This window comes from Panthera leo, chromosome A1, assembly GCF_018350215.1.
Source record: "Panthera leo isolate Ple1 chromosome A1, P.leo_Ple1_pat1.1, whole genome shotgun sequence".
Lineage (NCBI taxonomy): Eukaryota > Metazoa > Chordata > Mammalia > Carnivora > Felidae > Panthera > Panthera leo.
Window position 1 is genome coordinate 167,339,547 of NC_056679.1, and position 24,899 is coordinate 167,364,445.

Consider the following 24,899-nt stretch of genomic DNA (forward strand, 5'->3'; position numbering starts at 1 on the left):
GTTGTACTGAAGTGATTATTATTACTGTCATTATTTCTCTGAAGTATGGGATGTTTGCTGGAAAAATGCTCATTCTGTCTCTATTTTGATGGGGTGAGAAACTACACGAGGTGAAAGAACATAATTTTTGTACTTAGCTCTTAATGTATTTAAGTGGTTTTAGGATGCAGGGCTTTGCCTTAGCACCTGTTTTAAGGCTTAGATACAGAGACAAGGCTTGAATCTCACCATTTTCTCATCAGAATAACTGGAATGTGCCCAGATAGTTGGCCATTTCTAACCCTGCATTGTTTGAGCTTCTCAGGCCTTCTCTTGTGCATATCATATAATCTTTTCTATCCACAAAGATTCTGAAAAATCAGCAGAGTACAAGTAGCCCCTGAAATAAAGGCGTCATTCAAGGAACAAAGTAGAAGGAGGGCTCCAATTAAAATGATGAAAATCTTTAATTTTTATTTAGGTATACTTGTACGGACACGTGTATATACAAATACAGATTGTATGGGTTGGTTTGTGTGTGGTTTTTTTTTTTTTTTTTTTACATTTTCTTTTATGTTTATATAATGTCAGCATTTCAAAACAGCACTCGATGAGTAAGTGCAAAGGAACTGCAAAGCAGGGCAGTACAAGCACAGGACCACACGGAGCTGGACTTCACACCCAGACGCACACACAATGAGTGGCTTCAATGGGGTGTCAAAAGTAAGCATGGAAAGCGGATTTTGACTCATGGGTAACCTCCAACATGCCAGCATCTATTAAACTGTACAGACAATGGGAGCAAGCCCATTGTAGGGAGATTTGTCTCACATCTGAGCAGCTCTTGGGCAAATGCATGGGAAAAACTCAGTGATGCCAAACCAGAGACAGACCTGCCCATTCACGGTTCTGAGGGAAAATAAAACGTGGGCGGAAGGAAAGAGACAAAAAAAAATAAACATCTAAAAGGGGGGGGGGTGGTAGGCAAACGGGGGTGTTGGTGGAGGTGGTTTTCAAAAGAAAAAACGACTGACCACAGCTCTGAGAGCAATGAATGGAGGGGAATTTAAACTGTTTTATTAATTTTGGAGAAACTAATGAAAATGGCTGCTGCCGTTGCTAAGGCACCAGAGAAAAACAAAGTCCCTGAAAATCCACAGGTACTGTGCGACTCTTCCTTTCACAATGACACAGGGAAACAGCTCCCATTTAACCTTCCTAAATGGACTGGCTTGAAACCCTTCCCATGCTTGAGCCACGTGGGATTCTGGCACCTCTTCCTGGGGAGAAATGAAACAGTCTATGAAAACTACCACAAAAAGAAAACCAAACCAAAATCCAGAACTGTTACTAAATTCCCTAAACCTTTTTAAACCAACATGCTGGGGGAGGAAGAACACCACAGGGCTCCAACATCAGACCTTGAAAACAGTGAGGATAAAATATTGATCAAAAAAGTCATGTTGTTCCAGGTCCCGAGATGATGGAGTCTTACGACTGGGCGGGTGATGACCACACACGAGTCCTGTATGGAGCAGTGTCTCAGCCATTTGTGACTCTTCTTAGCCACGTATACATTGGATGTTTCAAAGCCTCAATGCATGTTTTGTATCCTGAAAGACTATTGTTCTCACTTACAAAAGACATAAGAATCAAATTAATACTTTATTATCAAACACTATATACAACAGAGGTCGCTAAGAATACAGAATTTAAAGAACGCAGTTTTTTTTTTTTTGTTTTTTTTTTTTTTAATGTTTTACTTTTCTTTCCTCTGCCACCCAAGAAAGTACAGTACAAAACAATAGTCTAAACTAACACGAACTGTTACCTGGTCTATTAAAGGATACACAGTATCCACTAAACAGACAGATCCTTATTTCCCTGCTTCATGTTGCAAAGCCCTTGGCAACCAGGGGCAAAGGTCGCTGGGGTTTGACTAACTGGGGCTGAGAGGCAGCTAAGGCTGCCCTTCAGACTTTTGAGTTGTTTTTTGAATTAAAAGCTGCTACAAAATTGCATCGACATCCTCCTAAGCCCCCAGAGGGTTGTAACACTACCATAAAAGGCCACCAGCACTTTCTGGACAAGATGAAAACTGTCTGATACCAACCATTTTCTTGGAAACTCCGTGGCAAGCATTACCTACAATTACATCACTTAAAGGTAGAGAAGCACACTGTCTACTGGTGTGGATAGTCTTGCTTTTTTTTTTTTCCTTTTTAAACTTAATTTGTAGTGGCATGATGAAGTAAAGGGGTCTAATTTCACTGTGAAAAATGAAAGACAATGGCAGAGAGGGCCATGAGTAATTATTTTATCATTTGTTAGAGACAAATGCTAGCAAAACCACAGAAGTCACCATTTCTAAAATGAAATTAGCACTGCTAATGTAGTTATGACTAACTGGAATCATTATAGGATCATTTGATTTCCTTGTGGTTATAGAACATGCAGTATTATTTTGGTTCTGACTATTGATCCATTTTAGAAGGTATCCACCCCCCACCCCCACTCAAATCCCACTGGACCAACAAGCCGGTTAACTATTAATAAAAAGAAGTATTACTGGGTATTACTGAGAGTGCTGAGCATATACAGAGTTAAAGGAAAAAAAAGAATCCAATGCTGTGAACTTTTGTTTCAGTGAAATGGTGGCTGCCTTCTGTGACAAGACTCTGCCACTCCACAGAAGCTCCTGATGTCTGGGGGAACAGCACTGACGGTGTCTGCAAGGCCAGCAGCCTCACTCCCATGGTTCCAAGTGTGAACAGACCCGGCAGTAACATCCATTCCACATGGATCAGGTAAGCCCAGATTACATTTCAACATGTGTACAACTCTCCAGGGTGCAAGTGCCTTTACAGCTGCCTTTCATTCACATATTTTTCTAATTCAGAATTACTCACAACTTCGTAGCCAATTCCCATTCATAAAGTCTGTCCATACTGTGACCCCTCTCTTTTTTCATCTAGACATTTTAAAAAAACAAATACATATTTTTAAAAAGCCTTATTTCCTGGACCGCTTCCAACTTTTCACATATGACATAATCATGGCATTTGTTTTTTTGTTTGTTTGTTTGTTTTATTTTGAAAGGCATGGTTTCTATTGACATGCCAGGCAGTTAGTAAAAAGGCTAGATTTCTTTTCATTGGTCTGACACTTTCCCCTGTCTAGGCTTTGGAGCTCAGTTTGTGAGCCTCACCAGTAGTAACCCCAAGCTTGTATTTCCTGGTAACCAACTGGAAATGTCCCTTGTTGGCCATGCTAAGATTCCTCAAACAGGGTCATCTTGCGTTTATTCTCCTTCTGCCCCGCCCCCACAATGAAACAAGATAGCCCCCTATATTTCTAAATGTATCAAGGGATACCACTTTTTTTCTCACAAGTTTAAATAGGACAAGCATATATACTCACTCTCAGCATAAAGTATATCTAAATAATGTATTTTCTATTCTAGTGGATTTTTAAAAAAATATTTTGTTAAAGTCTTTGGGACTCCATCTTGTTTATCTCCCACAGATAAACACATGTTCCCCCTACGCTTCAGGCTGTGTCAGAAAGGGAAAGAATATAAAATCAACACTTGAAATTTTTTTATTCCAAACTTTGGAATTTTTATTCCAAATTTCCCTTTAGCCCTCCCAAGTAGTGCTGACTGACTCTCCTGGTGACAGGGGTGTGTGTCTGAGCCCCTGCAGTTGTGGAGTGTGGAGCAAAACGTGGGTACTAGGGTGGGAGTCGGGGAAAGGCCACAGCACACTGGCGCTCCAGCAAAGCCAAATCACATCTCCTCTGGCCACTGACCTCCTTTGCTTGGTACATATTGTCTCCCAGAGGAGTATCCAAAGCTATTCCATTATACACTCATCAACCCTGGCTTGTCAGCCTTGGGGAAGGTCACTTTATTCATAAAAATGCCTCTTTGAGTTTCTTTAAAAAAAAAAAAAATTGTAGCACCATGGTGATCTGTATTCAAAGGAAAAAAAAAATCTGGTGTGCATTGCCCAGTCACCAAAAAAATTAGAGGCACTCACACATACACACCCCCACCAAACCTAATTTTCTCTGTTCTCACACTTGCTCTGTGCTAGCATTCCCGCACCCGACCTGCTTTCTAGAAAAAAAGGCTTCTTTCATGGAGCATAAGTTTTGCCGTCAAGAATGCTTTAAGACAGTCATCTTAAAACAAAACAAAACAAAAAAACCCCCAGTGTCTCAACCTTTTAGAAGCCTGTTCATTTATGTACTCCTAGAGGAAAGGGTGTAATATTATATCTATTCTTAATACCTCCCCTCTGGACTCGACACGGTGACACGATGCCCCGCACGATCAGCTTACAGTCCTGAATGAGAAGGCATAAATATTGTATGAGAGAGCACAACCCTCCTGGGCCTTGCCGTTCCTGGCTGCATCTGCCACTATTCTTCCTTGTCCGTATACCGCTGACACAGGACGCTAACGGAGGTGGGCTCTGAGAGGAGAATGCACAGGAGCTGACGACCACTGGTGTCACTGTGACAATTTGGCATTTTCATCTGGAGTCCATTTAACTTGGAAGGGGTGAGAGAAAGTCAAGGGCAAGGGCTAGGGGTGGAATGGGGTAGGGGAGCAGCCACTACTTTAGCCCCTCCTGGCCCCAAGTTGTTGCTTAGAATTCAGGCTGAAAGAAAGAAAACAAAAATCTGACATCTGCCAAAAAACCAATAACAAGTCCCTTCTTAGGATGAGCAGTTAGGTGGATCTCTGGTGTTCCAAGACCCTGATGTTTTCTGTGACAGGTGACGGGAGGAGACTGTGCTATAACGTCAAAAGCATCGCCAGGAGGAACAGTAGGATTGCCAAAAGGCGGCTGGGTATCCTTGGTGTTTGTGCCGCGTTCTCACCGCGGGATGGCTCGGCTGACTCATGTACGGTGTCATCTGTTCAAATAGAAAGCACACATTCCAATGAGATTTCACATCCTTAATAACTCTCTTGCAGCAGCCTGCTGTTAACAGACCTTGCCACCCTCTGCAAAGTAGGGTAATGAACCTTGTGCCACCATTGACTTTCATGTCTGCATAATCACTCATTATTTACAGCAAACAAAGGAGAAGCAGAGAAAATTGGACTTTTTCAGCAATATTATTACTTTCCTTAAAGAGTGAGGGGAAAAACTGTACACAGACTGTAACCTCTGGCATGTGATCTCCTTTGGTTTGCTCACTAACACACCTTGCACAAAGCTGAGATACCTGAATGCACCTTTTAAACCCAAGATGCCACGGAGAAGCAAGTAACATGTTTGGCAGGGGAGGCTGTAGTTATATTGGCATGTTGGTGGTTGACCAGAATGGGCTGCCCGTTTCCTGCTTTCTAGCTGTTTCAGAGGATTAGTGTTGAATGCCTGGTTGTTGGTTACCTACGTGAATTGTCAGATAAGAAAAATTAAATGCCAAAACCACATTTAAATTAACTACACATAATGCCCACTAAACCTCAATAAATGGTGCCCACTAGTTTGCCTACAATTGGGAATCAATTATGGTGCTATTTCCATTACAAACCCTGTATCTCCAGGATTAAATTACTTGAACTTGACTGTTTTTATTTTTATCAGGCTGAAGCTTGGCACATAAATTATCGGCGTGGATGCAAATTTTCCTCTAAATAAAATGGATTAAGTGAGGTAAGCTTCTTTTATTTAGCTATAAAGTGTTCTACGAGGCTGCCTCTGACTTTGGATAGCCTTCCTGATCTGCATGATTAACAGGCTTAACTTTGAAACAGGAACTTTGCAGCAATTAGTACCCAAAGATAGATTGGAGGCCTGCCTGGGAGCCATGCTCTGCTCCAGTTTTGTCTGTCTTCTTCCTTCCTCCTGGCTTAACTTGTGCTTTTAGACTACATGTTCTCTGAATTACACGTTCTTGGGGCCAAGGTGGGGGGGGGGGTTCAGTTGTAGATTTTATTTCAGCATCAGGGGGCCTTCCTGTAAGAGTGCAGAGACTGTCATCTTGTATTCACTCCAAGTGAGACTCTAGTAATTTGGGTCAGTTTTGTAGACCTCAAAGGATAATTCCTAAATATCCCGGCAGGACCCACGTACAACCCCTTAATGGACTGTTAATTCAAACTCCTGTAGATTGTCACACCACAAGTCACAATGAGGATGCTTTCTTTTTCACTAGGTATCATCACCATCACACTCCCTATTCTTGGTCCTGCAATGACCACTTTTCAGGCTCACAGGCTGGCCCTGCTTCAGACATGCTCAGGTAGGCCGTTCCCGTTCATCACGTTCATTGCCACTCTGAACTAGGCAATAGATCCTGGCAGTGTCCAGGCTCTGCCCTGCAGTGCTCTTAGCACCTGAGCCTGTCCTCACGTAGAAGCTCCTGCATCTCTGTGTCACGTCTGCTCCCCTTTCCTGGACCTCAGCAAACCTGCGTGGAGTGGCTCTTCGCTTAAAAGACCAGAGAAGGTTAGGAAGCAAGAATGGGAAGTTAAACAGATACAGAGGAAAAAAATATAAAGCCCCACATGGTGCAGCCAACGACTTGCGGTCTCTTTTCCTCTGTTCTTCGTCAGCCTTGCAAATGTATTAAATATGTAGTGAGCAGGACTTAGACACAAGTGCCCTGAATGGCCCTGAAATTAAAATCCAGATCACTTCAGGAGCATTGATGTGTTGTCCATCAGAACAATAGAGAGTACTTCAGGTTTAATTTGTACCAACCAGAAACCCTGAGGCTTCCAGATTTCATTTTGAAATACCGTTTATATTTATACACCTGAAATTACATCAGCTGTTGGGTTCTTCTCAATCGTGTTTTCACTACCATGTTACCCAACCCTCTTCCTTGTGAAGTGTGGATGTGTCCTGATAAAAGGTACTTAGGTAATATACAGGTACTCAGCATGCACTGAAAGTAGAGTTGCCCTCCCTGTTCCTCCAAGATGCTCCGCAAGGCCTAGCCAGTGCTCCAGGCAGCACAAGACAGGGTGAATGACTTTGCGGACATTGAGAGGAGGAAAGCTTTTGTTTTACCTACAAGTGAAGCATGAGGTTACATGTACATTTCAGTCTTCTAATTGTGGATCGATTTTTGGAAGTAACCCTTTTCTAAACAACTAACCAGGAAGTGCCACTTTGCACTCAAAGGGGAAAATCTGTCCCTTTAGGGCATGATGGTTCTTCTCTTCTCTCTGTAACAGGCTGGTCCTGGCCCAGGATTCTACAAACCATCCTTTGATTATAGCAGGGCCTCACCGTTGGAAGATTCCATGGCCCCTGCGCAGCAAGATGAAAAACTGGCTGTCATTTGGGTAAATCTGAGCAATTCCAAAATTCTAAGGAAGGATTCTTAAGCAAAATCTATCCCAGTAGAAATCACATCTAAACATCAGAGAATTTCTAACACTCATAATGGTGAGTGTAGCTTAAAAGCAGAAAATATTCCTCCTCTGAAACCAAATCAAGCCTTGCCTCCTGCCTACCAGGATTCTACACTATGAGGGTTTCAATGGTTAATTGAGAAAACACGAGCAATATTTTGGAGCATATTATGTGGCATATGTCTGCCCTGAGATCATCCTGTATCCCTGATGATAGGAAACTGGCAGGCAGAGTGTGCAAGCAAACAAAAAAGACAAATACATTCCAAAGACAGGTGAATTAGTACACATTACCGAGAACATGCAGTGGGATCCTTTCAGGCTTTCTGCATTCATAAAGTCTAGGTCTATACTCAGACATTCAACACAGTGGTGCAAAGCCACAAGTCTGACTGAAGTTTATGAGGAATAAGATGAACTACTCAAAGTTATTACTGCATTCATACAGCCAGGGATGGTAGCTCAACCTTGTCATAACTTTTTTAGTGAAGATGCTCACCAGAAAGCCCTTAAATACAGTCACAACTGACTCCACGAGCTTTTCTTGCACAGATCCCTATACGTGTGCACCCGCATTTCCACTCTCCAACGTATGCACTCACACCACATTCTGTTAAACTTCAAACTTCCATCAGTTATATGTGCGTAGATTTGGGGGCCATCATGGATTTTAAATGCTCAGTGAAAAAACCTGTTTCCCAAAGACCGTGAAATATGCTCACGTATGAATGCATCTTAATATCTTGCATTTTACCATTATTTGAATTCAAAGGTAATTTTCCTAATGCAGAGCAGTCCTCAGTGTAGCTACTGGTTACCAGAGAAGAACACGCAATCTATTATTTCTAAATAGTCTCTTGCTCTCTTGATAGGCAATGGAATTTACCTGGAAAAAAGATTATTGGAAAGATATGCCTACATCTGCCACAATATGCATTAAAAAAAATCCTAATTCAGAATAATTTATGCTTACAACTTAGGCCTGACTCTGCTGGTCATTCTACACCTGACTTACTAAGAAATGCAAAAGAGTAAAGTTCTCATTATGAACATCTATGTTTCTACTGACGGTAAGCAAATCCTACTTTTACACTCACGTTGGGATAGGAGTTGAGAAATTTGAACATTACATTTGGATCAGTCTCAAACTAGTGATGCAGCCTGGGCAAGTCTCAGTTATCAAGGGAAGAGTGTAGACTTTGTGGTCCTTAGGAGACAGCCCCTCTAACTCATACATCCTATGAGGGACCAAGTCCGCAAGCTTGTGAGGAGTCTCGTACCATGAAAAGCCACAGTAATGCTTCCAGATTTCCAGGACACAATTAAAATGGCTCTGTGTCGGCATTCATTCCTTGCAACTTTCTAAAGCAGCTAACTGATCCCTGGGGAGCCAAGAAGGCCTCTCAGAGCTTTCTTGTACACACCTCCCATTTGTGCTGGGGTAAGACGCCTGCCTTAGAAAAACAAGAATGCTTGGGGAAGAAAACCTGACTCTTAATGTGAAAGCTGTTTTATGTCCTGAGGCACCACATTTACTCAGGGTAAGTTTCCCTAAGGCTCACTGACTGTCCTAGTAACAATATTCCAAAGAGAAAGTGGACTACACAACACTTTAATTTCTAGGACCATAAAAAAAGAGAAGTTCCACTATAAATAGATGAAAAAAAAAGTCTCTGTTCACACAAGGTGGGGCGGGAGGGGGGGCTCCCATCTTTCTGTGAAGAAGAAATAATTTTAATTCCATTAAGCTTTGAGAGTTTTGTGAGAGTTGGGTAAGGAAACCAGTCAATATCTCAAGCCAAGTAGGACAAAGAGAGGAAACCACAGGAAGGTAGGCATATGGGGGCATCAAGGTACAGTCCTCACTGCACAGTGGATATAGGACTCCTATCTGTCTGAATCAGTCTAGTTACATTTATAACCAAATGGATAGTATACAGCACCATTTTATACTCAGTACACTACAGTGTAGTTACAGTGTAAATACTTTGATGAGCGCTTTTGTGGGTTTTATTTTTCTTCAGTGACAGGAAAGTTTGGGTGCGTGGAGATCAGCAGTAGAAAAAATGTATCCTTAATACTTATTTTGCCTCAGCCATCAAGGATCACATTGCACTGGGTCGATGACATAAATTCGGAGGAGCCACAAGTGTGTGATTTGTGTTGGGCAACATGATTATACTTCTTCAGACCAATTGCTACTGATAACAATAGCACAAATAATATTTGAAATGAAGGTCTTTCGATCAGTTCAATGACTGCACGTGAATTGCTAGAGAAAATGAAATATGTTGAATTAGCTGCGATTGTGTGTAACAGTCTTGATTACTTTCATCCATAGATTTGGAAATAATGTAAAAAAATTTATAAGCATACATGATAGAATTTTTTTCTGTCTTAAATGAAAACAGATCCATTAATATTCACAGTGATTCACCAGCATGCTCGGAGGATATGGTAAAAAGTAGTGAGATTTTAGCATTCTGATGGGGCTTCTATATTAGGATACTGCATTACATCAAACCCATGTCCAAAAAAGAAAGGTCATATTTTATCTAACATGCATTACACGAAGATACTGGAGAATGAAGTAGAATATAAGTAATATTAGCATTGCTAGCAATGAGCAAAAAGCAGAGCAACTATAACGTGCAAACATGCGGAGAAGAAGAAAGGAAAAAAAGTACGGAAGCACCAGAGAGAGATGCATTTGTTAAAAGAGATTCTCTAAGCATACTAACCTGCTGGTTCTAATGAATTTTCTACTTTGTCGTTAACATCGAAAACACGATCATGAACACCTATAGTTTTCATACAGCTATCTATAACAAAAATAGAGATAACAGCCAAATATGTTAGTGAAGACACCCTTAAACTCCCATTTCTTTCTTTCTTTTTTCTTTCTCTCTATTTTTTTCCTTTAATTTATGTAGAGATCGTTTTACAATCAATGGCATGTGTCCAAATGCCAATATTGTTCCCATTTGCTGTGCACGTACAACAGTCTAAGAAACAACAAGTTAGCAACTGCTGTGTACTTAAAAATAAAAGCATCATGAAGAATGATGAGAAAAAATTTGATGAAAACTAAAACATGGATGTTGATATACAAAACAGATACCACACAGGATTTAACAGTAAAAAAAAAAAAAAAAAAAAAAAGTTTTACCGCCGTGAACCAGACCACACAATAAAGCATGCGCAATGAAGCCACCCTCTGAAGCTCATTCTAGTCAACTTACTTGTTGGTCTCACAAAGACTTTGAGCTTTAGACAGGACCTTCTTCCATTATCTGGGATTGCAGAGGCTGTGGATAAGACAAAACGAGAGAGAAAGGCGAGAACAACAACACATTATTCTTCATTTTCAAATGCAAATGGTCTACAAGAAACTGTTTCCTCAACAACAGGAGCATACTCTACTTTTTCCCAGAAGTTAAAACAAAAATACTTCTCAGATTGATGGAGACCGCTACAAAGAGCTACTTTCCCATCCCTATCTTTTCTTTTCAATACAGTAAGGACTCATGCAAGAATGTTGGTAATCTACAGGAAAATACTTTGGATTTTTATTTCAAAGGCTCTTCCGTTTAACTTTATCTGTTATCAATTTTCTTTAAAATAAGAAGATAATGCTTGAGCCCTCCGGCCTTCATAGAGCTCCTCGGCATCTCCTGCAGGAAAAGGGGCCCAAGGTGAAAGTGCTGGCAAAAACCAGTAACAAATAGTTACAAGGCCAACTTAAACATGACCTATTTTTGCTGGGGAAAGCAAAGCTTTGTCTGTCCTGAAAGCCTGTCTGTCAGTGCTTTGCAGGTAATTCAATTAGAGGTTTTACTCAGAACTTGGCTCTGCATTCTATATGACTAAACCGAGCCCAGCAACTTCCATCATGCTATTATAAGTACAATATGCTATTGAGAAAGCACACTGGTGCAATGGTACATTTATTTTAAGAATTTTGCCACAGAGAAGGATGGAAGTAATAAAGTGGGCTTACCAAAACATGACAACATGTTTCAAGTTATAATTCATTTGAGGAAGAAACTTTCTTCTCCTCTTCAAGATAATAAGACTGTAAACTTTCTCTGCATTGGAAAGATTATCTCCCCTCAGTACACACAGCATAATGTCAAAGGGATTTCCAAGGGCGGTAAGACCCTTAACAATCTCATATGTTCGCTAATGCATTCTAGAAATGACAGAAATTACAGAAACGAGTGCTGCATACTTTCCTCCCTGTGTGTTTGCTTCAAGTGGTTTCTTCAGAAAATGCAGATGACAGCAATTAAAACTCACATGGCTTACGGTTATTTGGTAATGCCCTCAGTGACAAAGTCAGGACCAGTGTTTGATACGCCTTCTCTCTCCTTTATTTTTTATTTTGATTCCTCATGGGAGCCCAGAAATTGAAAACGCTTAGTGCATAGGTGAGGGGATTCAAGATGCAAACTCCAAACTAATTTTACACCAGTCTCCTCCAGTAACTCCAGATCCATGTGCTGGAGAACTTATAAATTCACCACCTAAAAGACATCAAGCTGTAAAGGACCCCTAGTGTCACTATTCAGCACCTGTTGAAAACTCTTAATTCTAAGACTAAAGTATACAGAAAAGAGGTTTTTGTCTCTCCCCTTCTCCCCTCTGACAAGCAGTTAAGAAGTGCTAACAGCTGGCTTTGCTGTAAGCTTTCATTAAATCAAAGTCGGAAAAACTCCCTCTACTGACATTTACAGTAACTAGTGTGTTATTTAGGGCACAATATTTGCACTCTGCGGTTTGATCCAGGAAATGGTGTCCTTCCTCTGGACCCCAACTGCACATGTGCATGTCACAAATACAGTCCGCATAGGTGACTCCAATTCATTAGAAAAACCATGGGTTCTTGAGATGGTTTATATCTTGTTCACGAGAGGTGGTGTGAAAAGGTGACACGTGGATATTTACACTGCCATTTTATGGACTTTGGAGCTGAGATCAACTCACTGCAAGCTTCCTGAACTTGATCTGCCACATGCAAGAACGGACTGAACCAAAGATCCTGCAAGACACAGTAGGCTTGCGGCAGGATCAAGTGTTTAATTATTTTAGTGGGGGCACTTTCTGGGAGTTGGTACAGGTCTTTCAGATTTATATGTCAGAGAAATCCTGTATATCCAGGACAGAAAAATCATTGTAGGGCACACAGGAATAACCAAACAGCAACAGATGATAAGCTGGTAAAAACTGAAGAGCGATCTCTCACCAGCTCTGAGAGATGGACAGTTGGCCTTAGCTACAGGCTGCTACGTTCTTCTGTGAATTAAGGATATAACACTTAAAAAACACATAATGTACTTAAAACAAAAACCTCTTTTCCGATCTAACTTCTCCATTACATCCTCCTCTCCCATCACCAGAAAAGCTGTAACAATCATGTGACCTACACGTTATACTATAACTATTAATTACACTCTAATCCTGAGAAAAATTGATGAACAAAGAATAAAAACATATAACATGAGTACACAACGCAGATGACATTAAATCAGCTACCTCTGCAACCTCTGACCTGAACTCATGCAATCAGTTCTTAACCCTTACAAGCTAACCTGAAAATGTAGGACATGCCAGGTCAGCGATAACTTTGGGTTCCTTGCTCACCCCACAGAGAAACAAAACCAAAAAGCCTAAAAACTTTTCATGTAAGATTTTAAGAAGCAGGAGTCTGGCTTTATTCCATGTTATGTTCCAGGTTTCTTAACCCCATACTCCCCAGATGACAAATGTAGGATGCCTTTATACTATGTGCAAAACACAACACTATTAATTATGAATATTTGAAGACTAAAAGGTAATCTAAAAAGTGCTTCACCGGTCACAAGTAAACAAAAAGCAGTGGAGTGAACATTAAGAACACCAAATAACAGAGGAATTGAAAAATGTAACCATCACACAAGTGAAGTTATAAAGAAAATCCTCTCGGGATCAATTATGAGCAAAAAGGAGTTGCACATGGACACAAGGGAGTAAAAGCTGAAAATGTGCCTGACTTGTCTCAGGAGGTAGGTAGTGTTAATCCTGATAATTCTAGAGCCATGACAGTTTATAATGGCCAACACTATCTTCATTAAAAAAAATCTGTAACTTCATATCCTCCTTTCCTTAGAAAATTAATGGTCAACATTTGAAAACCGATGGTAATTAACAGCTTCATCCATCCATTCAAATGCTTTAAAATTCCTACTATGTGCCTGCTTCCCTGTTAGGTACTAGGGGTACAAAGGTATGTACGACACACTGTCCCTCTCCTTGTGTGGGTGCTTATTCCAGCCGGGGACATAAATATGAACCACATGAATATGAACCACAGTGTGATAACGGAGGTCTGTGTGAATTGCCAGCAAAGCTTTAGGCATGGACTTAGCTTGGTCTAGGAGTGGGAAGCTGTCCCAGACGTGTTTATCAGAGGGAATTTTATCGCCTACAGAAACCAATCAACAGGATATGGGACAAAAGAATTAAAACAGTTCCTCCCTTGGGGCGCCTGGGTGGCTCAGTCGGTTGACCGGTCAACTTGGCTCAGGTCATGAGTTTGAGCCCCGCATGGGGCTCACTGGTTCCCTCTCTCTCTCTCTCTCTGCTCCTCCCCTGCTCTCTTTCAAAAACGAATCAACGCTAAAGACACAAAAACAAAAACAGAACACATTTCCTCCCTGAGTTGCCACAGTGGAGCTTTAGCAACCAAAATTAAGTCTTAACCAGCAACAGATGAAGAATAGCTGGACCTGAACTCTTCCCATAAACATACATGGATTTTCTAACAGACTTGGTCAAACTAAAATATAAATACAACTCCTGTCTCAAACATTTGTCACATAATCCACATTCATATCCTTTTATTTGGTTTATTGCTGAAAATGTACATTTGGAGTCCAGAAGCTGGGAATAGGGGTAGGGGACCATTAAAACAAGTACAACCTCTCATTCCCTGATCTTAATAGAAACTTTATAAATCAAACCACAGGGTCCTTTCCCCCTACTGATCTGCAAAAAAACAATCAAAATCATACAACACGTAATGAAATATAATCTGAGGGTCTTCTGTGTTTAGAGTATCATGCTAATAAGGCCATGAAGGCTGCATATCCTCAGTCTGTTCCATGACCTCAGACAGGGGCCCCAACTCCAGCCATTCCTGAAAACCTGTTTCCTGGATCTCCTGGGGTCAGCTCAGCTCAGCACTTATCAGCCAATCTGATACATAAAGGGGACCACATTCAGTGCCCCCAAATCAGTACTTCTAGAAGATTTAGCGTTGTAAATGTGACAGTATTCACATCGCAACTCACTACAGGCTTATCAGGTGGACATGGCAAACAGTATAATGGCACCATGCTTTTCACAGGTAGCTTGTGACCTGGCTCCAATTATTCTCACTTGAGAGCGGGCTGAACCTAGCTGTTTTTCCTTCTAACGAGTAGAATACAGGAAATGTGATAGGATGTCACCTGTGAGTGTGTTGCAAAAGACCATGACTTCTTTCTTGCCAGCACTGTTTCTCTTGCTCATGAAGCAAGGTGCTGTAGTGTGAGAATCTCAATGCAGAGGCCCAGTGGCAAGGGACTGAGGGAGACCTCCAGCCAAGAGTGTGCAAGGAACGCAATCAGCCAACAATCTGATGAGGAACTAGAGAGTGAATCCTTCTCAACTGAACCTTTAAATGATTGTTACCTTGTCGGAGACTCATACCCAGAGGACCCAGCTAAGCTACTTCTGGATCACTCATCCACAGAAACTGTGAATATTAAATGTCTTGGCCCCAAGTTTGGGGGCAATTTGTAACTCAACAGCTAACTGATACAGTGCTATATAAAAACAACTTTGTGCTACCAAAAGCTTCCCATGGCCGACTTGAGTAAGACCTTAAAAGCTAAGGCACTGGGGTCTCCTGTCTGGAAAACCACCATGGCCGTTTCCACAGGGCAGCTCCTGCCTTATTCGGCTCCCACGTCTAAACAACTAGATCCCTTCCTAGTTTACTTTTCAAGCTACTGTTACAAGTCCACTTAAAATATGCCTTGAAGAGAAGTAATTATAAACTGCTGTTGAAGAAATACTACAAGATGTATCTATTTGTTTTCACTCCAGCCCTTAAAAACGGTTTTTCATTTTCCTGCCCATGCCACTTAGTTTGTTTTTGCTAATGCAGCCAACCTGTGCTTTTCTGTGCAATTATCGTGTCTCACTTTAACTCCAAATTGCTGGGTGAACTAAAAGGAGCTTTGATACAAAATGTAAACTTAAATCGTAAGACAGAATGCCCTTCCTCAAATAGGAGAAATAGCATGTACAGATGAGCTTAAAAACATGTGAACTAAGGGGCGCCTACGTGGCTCAATGGGTTGAGTGTCCAACTTTAGCTCAGGTCATGATCTCACAGTTCATGAGTTCGAGCCCTGTATCAGGCTCTGTGCTGACAGCTCAGAGCCTGGAACCCACTTCAAATTCTGTGTCTCCCCTCTCTCTGCCCCTCCCCTGCTGGCACTCTGTGTCTCTCCCTCAAAAATGAATAATGTTAAAAAACAAATGTAAACTAAAAGGACTGTAATAATAAGTTAAAATTCTCTTCGTATCGAAAAGCTTGTATCAATTATCTTATACACGGGCTATTAAATTAAAAACAAACATTTTGAGATTTCAAGCAACTAAAAGTAATCAAGGCAGCAAACATCCTTTTTTGTGAAGAACCAGAAGCTTAGCAGATAGGGTGATATACTCTGGTATTTTCTTTCTCCACATTTTTAGGCCCAATACTGTACTCATCAGTCAACAATATCTCTGCCTAACCTTATTCATCCCCAAATCTTAATTCTAAAAGCCAAAATCCTTCTCCTTTACTGTGTCCCTTGTCAATCTGGGTACCTCGAGAAGTTGTATTTTTAAGAATAGTCAGCCACTTTCTTCTTCCTTTTAAAGAAATGAGTGTGTGTGGGAGCATTAAAAATGCAGTTTTCCATTATGTTTGCCACAGGCAATAGTTCTCAATTTGTGCAAGTCAGAAGAAGAGATAGGCTATTAGTCGTTAGCAGAACCTAGTCTTTTCTCTGCATGTTTTCATGTAGTTTAACATACAACACAGATACATGCAAATTAGACCAGGCGACAGCAGAATTAAGCATTAATATTCCTTTCGCAATAAATGCTGAAAAAGTAAAGTTCACTTAAATAAACAGTACTACTGAAAATGTCTTCCAGAATTTAATGAATCAAAATCCATTTTGTATCTGTGCATGGAGGTAGGGAACAGAAGAAGTGGTGGGTGTAGGATAGAGATTAACAAAAGCCATATGGACTTTTTGGAAAATGGTTACCAGACCACAGAAAAAGTCTTAAAAGTTAGGCCTCTTGTTAGGAAAGAATATCCCAGCAACAATTGCAACTGGCCATCTGCCCTTTTTTAAAAGGCAGCACAACACCTAATTTTCATATTAAGAACAAAATGACCAGTTACGATGGAATACATTTCACCATTTTACCTTTTGAGGTTTAAAACTCACATGTTTTAATAACCTGCTCTTGGCCCCAGGTTTATTAAACTTCTATCCTAAGAGCAACCACAGGAGCTGGCTACATTTGCCCATACCTTTTATCCTTCCCAGCCAGTGGTGTTTCAAGACTTAAATCACTGGCAGGTTAAGGTCAAAGCCCCAGATGTAACACTTGGAAGAGAGGTTACTAAGTAGAGGTAGGAACCTTGAAGAAACTTAAAATATCATGTAAATACTAGAATCTCTGATAGGGCTCTAGGGATGTGTCTTTTTAAAAAAAAACTAGAAAAGGAAGAGGGGTGTTTCCCTCTGTATACTAAGGGTAGAGCAATGTACTCCAAGAGCTAAAACTTGTGTTTCAACACCAGGGAACTGTAACAGGGACAAATAATTAGAGTAAAGTTCAGGGAGAGGGAAGTGAAATTAGTTCCAGCTGTGCAGCCTCAGACAAAAGAGAAAATAGAAGGTACCACCCATCACACCCATTGCCCCCCTTTCCCTAGCTCTCCACCCCCTTAGGCCAAATTCTCACTGCAAATGCTAATTTAAGTAGTATTTAAATTCCAGGAGCTAAGCCTCAGAAGATCAATTATTTTTTCTTTGCAACCTCAAATAAATGGCTGAGGACAAGTTTCTTGCCACTGATTTCTAGGAAAACAAACAGGACATTATCATGCTTTTGTACAGATTTATTTCAAGGGTGGGCAGACTTTTACTTGCCTCTTAAAGCTCAATGACAATGAACTTATTCCTACTGCTACTCAAAAGGGTAGGGTCTGTCTCATATACTTTGGTATCTATTAAGGCATGACCAAAAAGTAACCTGGATTTTAGAGAATGCTTTTAAATTATCCTCTATACAGGAAGAATTTTCTAGTTCTTTTTAAGAAAAAATGAAGTCAGCTTAAACGTATCTCCTTCCATGATGTGACTGGAAAAATCCAGTCCACATAGGCACAGAAAGCGAGATAATATTTAGATAGTATTTTAATTGTTAACTGCATTACCTCGTGTTCAGAGTTTTAAGTTCCTTCCTGGATATTTTACTTTAAAAAAAAAAAAAAAACGGACAGGACATATTTTAACAGGAAAAGTAAGTTTCCTATTACAAATTGTATTGTAACTATTTTCTGAGACCTGGACTAGCCTGAGGCCACACTACTGAAATGACTGTCCCAGGTCATTAAGGTCAGATAGTTCTCTCTCTCTTGTTTGTGTTGATTTTGATGAATTTTGCCTGCTGTACCAGATAAGTATAATCTGACAAAAAGAAAACAAATAAGCAGAATGACTCACTTACAAAAACTCTTCTTCAGCTAGAAGCCACATAATAAAGGTAATAACAAAAACAAAAACTTAGACAAAAGGCAGAATTCCTAGAATCCCAGAGAGGAACTATTTATATTATTCCCTCTCCACAGGCTCTTTATGGCACCTCTATGATCTGTTACTGGAGTTTCTGTTAACTGGTAAGCAATGAGAGCCACAAATTCCATTCCTCATTTATACAGTATTTAGCAGGAACAGTGTATCATATAGCACAAAGGCAGCAAGACAGTAATAAGTCATCAAGTTAATACAATTCAAAGAAGCTCCAGGAAAAAAGCTATTATTTCTTTGCAGTTTCCATAACCACTATCATCCTGATCTTCCCGAGTGAGGGACCTTGGAATGGGCATGGTTTAGTGGTTCAGTACATGCACAATGATGATCTCAGTTTTTTTCCTGGTTCACCTGTTCTGGCTTCTGTGGTGCCTTTCAGTCAGCTGCTTAACCTAACTGGGCCTCTGTTTCCCTATGGAAAAAAAAAAATTAAGTATGACCTCCTCTAGAGGAGCGGTAGGCTGTTAGCTTGCACTTGGAAATGCAGGTGACAGATCTCTTTAGATCTAGAATATCAGGTCACTATTCCACAGATTGACAGAATGAGTTCTGCCCTTACCGCTCCTTCTGCACTTGGATTTCCCTCAGCAAGTAGTCCCTAGTTCTGAGCATACATTTACAGGAAGGGGAGGGGTCGGGTTATGGATAGTTGTGACAAAGTTCTTAGTCATAAGGAAAACCAGGGGGACACGTGTGACCTTTTACTTGTAGCCTAAATTAGGAAAACTGTATTCTACCATAGTTTTGATGTGGACATGGGGGGTAAAGGGGTTTATGTGAGTAAGTGCGCTTTGGAGTGAGAGTTCAGAAAATTACAAAGGGCACTGGATGACCTGTTCCTTTTGAAAATCATGCTAAGATTCTCTGAGTTCTTTTTTCAATCCATGTTAAGAGTGTGACCATGCTATTGTATTAGAGAGATGCCGACCAAAGATGAGGACGTAGCTCCCACAGAGCAGTTACGATGCCAGGCATGGAGACCGCCTTTGCTGCTGGCCACAGAGACAGAGTGGAGGGAGCCCTGGTGCTCAGGGACCGCAGCCCAGAGGGGAGACAGCCTGCTGCCACGCCCACACCAGTTCATGAGAAAGGTTCCTGCACCCGAATTTGATATTCTTTTGCATCCTATTTGGGTAAATATCTATTTACACATGTCAATTATGTCTTTGTTTTTCTTGGCCAGGAGGCTACGTTCTCGCAATGTCTGCCATTTCTGGAGCTAAGGTAAGTCTCTGGGCAAGGGTAGCCAGGCCCCATGGAACCCCAGAGGCCTGAACAAATGAATGTTCTCTCTTTAGAAGGCTAGATTCCACCAAAGAGGAAGTCATTTAGGTACCAGGACTGTACATTTCGTTTCACACCCAGAATGCTTTCCTTGATGAAGGTTTCAATGTTGACAGAGCAAATAAAATCAAAGCTAAGGCTAAGAACCAAATGCTGGTTTGCTCTGGTTGTCTCTAACTAGGACCATTTCCAGGCAAGTTCATGGCTGTGCACTGCAGGGCAGCACAGTAGCCAGTCTTTCACAGTTGGCCCCAACTTCAATTTCTTTCTTTAACTCTCCCGCTACTCCCTGCTTTAATCCACATTAATAGCTAGTCCCAACAATATTCCCTCCCAGAACCTCCCTGGCTCCCAAGTCTCATATGACCTTTTCCTTTGCCTCTCAGAAATCCCAGCTCTCTCCGGCCACTTGAGACCGTTCCCCATTCTTCCAACACGAAAATCCTCTTCTGGCTTCTTCCATGGATCTGTTTCTATCAGGTAATAGCACCTAACCCATTCTGTTTTGTCTTAGAGCTGTTACCCTGTGTCTCTGCTGCTCGGATTGGGAGTTCCCTACAGAAGGAGACCTGCTGGGTCCTCAGTGCCTGTGAATCCACTGCTTTGTGTGTAACATGTTTTCCAGAAAGATTTGGAGAAGGAGTCTACAAGCCACAAGAATCTGTGGAGCTGTTGACCAAATGTGAACGAAAACTCGGGATTAGAATAAAAAAGAAAATGGAGAGACGGGCGAAGAAAAGAAAGAAAGAAAGAAAGAAAGAAAGAAAGAAAGAAAGAAAGAAAGAAAGAAAGAAAGAAAGAAAGAAAGAAAGAAAGAAAGAAAGAAAGAAAGAAAGAAAGAAGAAAGAAAGAAAGAAAGAAAGAAAGAAAGAAAGAAAGAAAGAAAGAAAGAAAGAAAGAAAAAGAAAGAAAGAAAGAAAGAAATCTTTTCCTGGAAGGCTCCTCCCCATCTCTGCTGTCTTCTTAGGAAATGATCTTGGAAACTGTGACCTAATAGTCAAAACCTGGGGAGATATACAAAATTCAAGGAGGTATTATTTTTCATGTCTGCAATGTGTGGTTGAGGTGATAAGATGGAAATGAAAGGAATGTGCACATCTTTAGGAGCCAAAGATGTGCAGAATCTCATGAAATGATCAGTCTGTGTGGAGCTGCAGGCCCCACCAGTAAATAGGAGAACAAAGGCAAGGTGATGGGAGGATCCGGTGACCTCACGCTTAAGGATAGAAAAGTGACACTGGGGCATCATAATCAGAGGTGAAGAGTGAAGCCATCCTGCCTGAAATCCTCTAGTCATTAAGAAGGTTTGGCAAGTTAAGGTACCTCAAACACTACCTGAGAGAGTAATCCCAAAATTGTGTTAGGGGATACGGCTGAGTTTAAAAACTAAGCATAGGCATTTTTAAGAGAATCAAATCACAGAGCGAGTATTCTTTGTGTGTTAAAAAAAGCACCTGAGAATGCGGAACCTTAATGCTTTCAAAGCGTATGACAACTTTGGCCATTCAGAGTGGTCAGACATGTCAGTCCAATTTAAAATATGTAATGGAACAATTGCTTTATACTTTTTGACTAATGACATCTTAGGTTACACAGAGTTTTAAAACATTTAACAGAATTAAAACATATTTTTCATTTTCAATTACTGTAAGAATTACTTAAATACTTGGGAGGGTTTTACAGTCCCACAATTCAAGTACTTAAAAAGGAAAGACTTCTCGTGGTGAGCAGTGACTAATGTGTAGAATTGTTTACTCAATATACTGTATGCTGGCAACTAATATTACTCCGTGTGTTAATTGTACTTCACTGGAGATACAATACATTCTCTTTACTTTTTATTTATTTTTAATTGGTTAAAGGAGTTTAATTAACTGAGTTTGTAAATGGAACCAAATATTTAAATTTCCTAGTCTTATATATAGAATAATAAGATGATGTGTAAATGAATGTGAATAGGCTAAATTTGAAAATTTAAACATTTTAAAAATGTGTTATCTTAATAAGTCAAATATCAAATTTGAAATCCAAACTAACCCTTTAAATAGACTTTCCTGTGGACATAAACTATCCTCTGTGCACCAAAAATATACTTGATACTTTCTTTCAGGCCATGGCTCAAATACTGCCGCCCTAAAGAGGCTTTCCATGACCACCCACCTGACTGAAAGCCTTATTCTTTTTCTCTGTCACTGCATCTAGCTCCTTTTATACGTCCTAGCATAATTGGCAGTTAGAGATTTGTTTGTTTCCTGGTTTATTGTCTATTTCCCAATTAAACTGTATGCTGCAGGTGCAGTAACCATTTTTTAATACATCACCGTGTTTCCAAAACCTAATACATCACTGTGTTTCCAAAACCAACCTTTGCTTGGTACAAAGTAGGCGCACAGAAAGTATTTTTGAAGGAATGAGTAAGTGAATGAATTAAAAACCAAATAAGCCAAAAATACTAAGGTCCATATATTACACAATATAACCAACAGAACCAAGGTGTTCTAGAAATCGGAGATCTTCACAGATTGATTGGCTAGGTTTTCCACTCTGTGAATATTACTTTTATATTTCTCTTGCTAAAATACAGAGCAATTTCATGGCTAGATGAAAACTTTGTCCGCTTTATTGCCACAGCAAACTTTTTGAGAGATTTGTTTACTGTTTGATTTGCCAGAAACCCTAGTTTAGCAAGGAGATAATGCACAGATGGCACCAAGATGCACAATAAAAGGTTTAATAAATCACAATTATAACTTTAACATGAAGTATATTAAATATCTCAATGATGTATTTTTTAGGAGCTTCTAGTATTTGAAAAGTACACAGAATGGAGAAAAGGATTACCATACTTCAAAATATGTTTCCATTTCTTAAGAAATCTGTGAAGCCAGCATATAAATACAAGCGTTCTATCCACTAGCTATGATATTAATACCAGTGTGCTATTTAAGTTTTAAGGAATCATTTACATTTTGATGCTGACTCTACATGTCATATAAATAGGAAGATTTTTTGTATAGCTTAGCATTTTGGGCAAAAAAATTCATTCTATTTTTCTTCTGCTTAGTTGAAGAGAAAGTACGTACTCTTGGGTCAACTTATCTTTTTAATCTAAGAGGTCTCAGTTGAAATTGACTTTGAAGTTTGCTAATTACAAAACTCAACAGGGGTTTTTCCTTATTTGGTATAACTCATATTTCTATTCATTAACCCCAGTTTTAAAAAGATTAGAAAATCTGAATAGAAACAACTTAAAAGTTTGAAGAATAGCCTCTTCCCCTGTGATATCTTCAGATACTTCAAGTGCAAACTTCCCCTCATACAATCTAATTACAAATCTTTTGTGGTTGTGGAAGGAGAAGGTTATATTCGTACATTTTGAGCTTCCTAACAACACAGTGCAGCAGGGAGATGAGAAATCGGTTGAATTTTTTTTTCATTCCATATATTGGGAAAATTTATGTCTACCTGAGTTACGAGAAAATCGGGGTACTGACGGGCAATCCTGCTAGCTGCTTTTCGTGGGGCCAAGCCACTGGGTTCAGATGCTTTCATTCTGGTGAAAAGATCATTACCAGGCGGCTCCGGGGAAGTTGGCCCTCCTGTAAGTGCGCTCCTTTGTTATGAATATGGAACAGATGGAGCCAAATCTATCTGCTCCGTAGGAACAAAAACACTTACAACCCAGCTCTCTCTATTAAAGACTCTACTTAGCTCCTTTATACCATTGGCTTTCTGTGCACTGCTGTGAGGTTTTGACTTTATAGAAAAAGGCACTTCATAAAAGCAACAGTTCTTACTCTTAAACCAAAGTGGCCTAAGAACTAAAGAAGATGAATACATGGTTTCACCCACAGGACTCCTTGGAGATATGCAGATATTCAATTAGGTGTGTGTGTGTGTGTGTGTGTGTGTGTGTGTGTGTGTAGGAGAAAGACTGTATTCAGTTCTGGTAAATGTCTGCTTTAAAACAACATGAAAATATAAAGGAGAACGATGAAGATGTCATGTTTCTCATTACGAGGATGGCATCTAATTGCTCTAGCATAATAAAATGCCAGGATTTAATTTTGTGTGTATGTCTGTAAGGCTAGCGAGGACTGTCTTGAACAAAAAATATGACCACGCACAACAAAATCATGCGGGTAAATATAATTAGTAATTAGGACCATGCCACAAAACAAAGGCTATATGATGCTTCCTCCCTATGAAAAATAGTAATAATTACATTCAGTATCATGCCCATTTGCTTTTATAATCAGAAAGACGTGAATGCGGCAGGTAAATCCAGTGCTTGTGCCTATTTATCATGCCGATGGGCTGAAACACATCCAAAGGCCATACCTACAATGTGTTCTTGCCAAGATGTGTGTGTTGACAGATAGGTAGGTGAGTCTCACAGGCTTCTCGGAGAGGATGCAGGACTGGGTGTGCACCTCCCCTCCACAGCAACACGGGGAAAGGAGTGTCTGCCTTATTTCATTACATTTATTATACTGATACATTTAAAGTCTGGCTGCCTCTTCGAAGATAATTGAAAAAAGAAATTCTGTGGCAGGATGCTTTGATTCTGACTCAATCAAGTCTTCGGGCAAATTTCCTCCTGCCAGTGGAAGCACAGCTTGCCTGAAGTCGTAACCTTTGTTGGAGGAAAGGAACTGGCCTTGAAGCAGATCATGAAGCAGATGTTTTATGCCAAATCAGAGTCTGGGGATACGTAGGCTACTGCAAATAAAACTCTTCTTCTGTCTGTTCAATCATTTCAATTCCCTGCAGTGTGAAATATGAACTTGCCAACAAATGGCCAGCGTGCTGTGCCTCGCAGCAGGGGAGGAAAGTGCCACAGCTGTGCCAGAGACTGGAAAACTCGAGACGCGCGTGACATGTTCATTATTTCTCTACAGCCAGGGCCTGAGCCAGACCGTTCCCCAGAACCCAGACGGAGGGCAGGAGCCGGACTGCCCAGTACACCCAAGGGTGAAAGACATGATTTCCACCAAAATGAGACACATGACTTGGACTGATCTCTTGGATGACCCCAGAAGGTCAGTCTTTACGACAAGAAACCAAAGGGCAGATATTCTCTGGGTATGAATAGATTGAAAAAATAGGTCTGCCAATGATCACAGCTTTTTTTCTGATTTTATTAGCAGCCTGCTCTGTGAGCAATAAAAAAAAAAAAAAAGAAAAAGAAATAATGAAATACACTTCGAGCCTCAAAGCAACTATGGAAGATTGAAATGGCCCAGTGAAGAACTTATCAAAAAGATATCTTGTCTTTATCAGAAACACGGAATTCTGGAAACCATCTGGCATACTTGTTGCAGGCAAATGTAATACTA

The 24,899-nt window shown here is 40.4% G+C and overlaps 1 protein-coding gene across 1 annotated transcript in view; it reads right to left on the minus strand.

Moving 5' to 3' along the window:
- Positions 1 to 442: 442 nt before the first annotated feature.
- EFNA5 (ephrin A5) overlaps positions 443 to 24,899 on the minus strand; it is a 274,964-nt gene continuing 250,507 nt past the window's right edge. Inside the window, exons 3-5 of the mRNA XM_042944682.1 lie at positions 10,606 to 10,671; positions 10,105 to 10,185; positions 443 to 4,905 (exon numbers count right to left, since the gene is read on the minus strand). Of these exons, the coding sequence (XP_042800616.1) occupies positions 4,784 to 4,905; positions 10,105 to 10,185; positions 10,606 to 10,671 (269 nt within the window). The 3' untranslated portion in view covers positions 443 to 4,783. The remainder of the gene's footprint in view (positions 4,906 to 10,104; positions 10,186 to 10,605; positions 10,672 to 24,899) is intronic.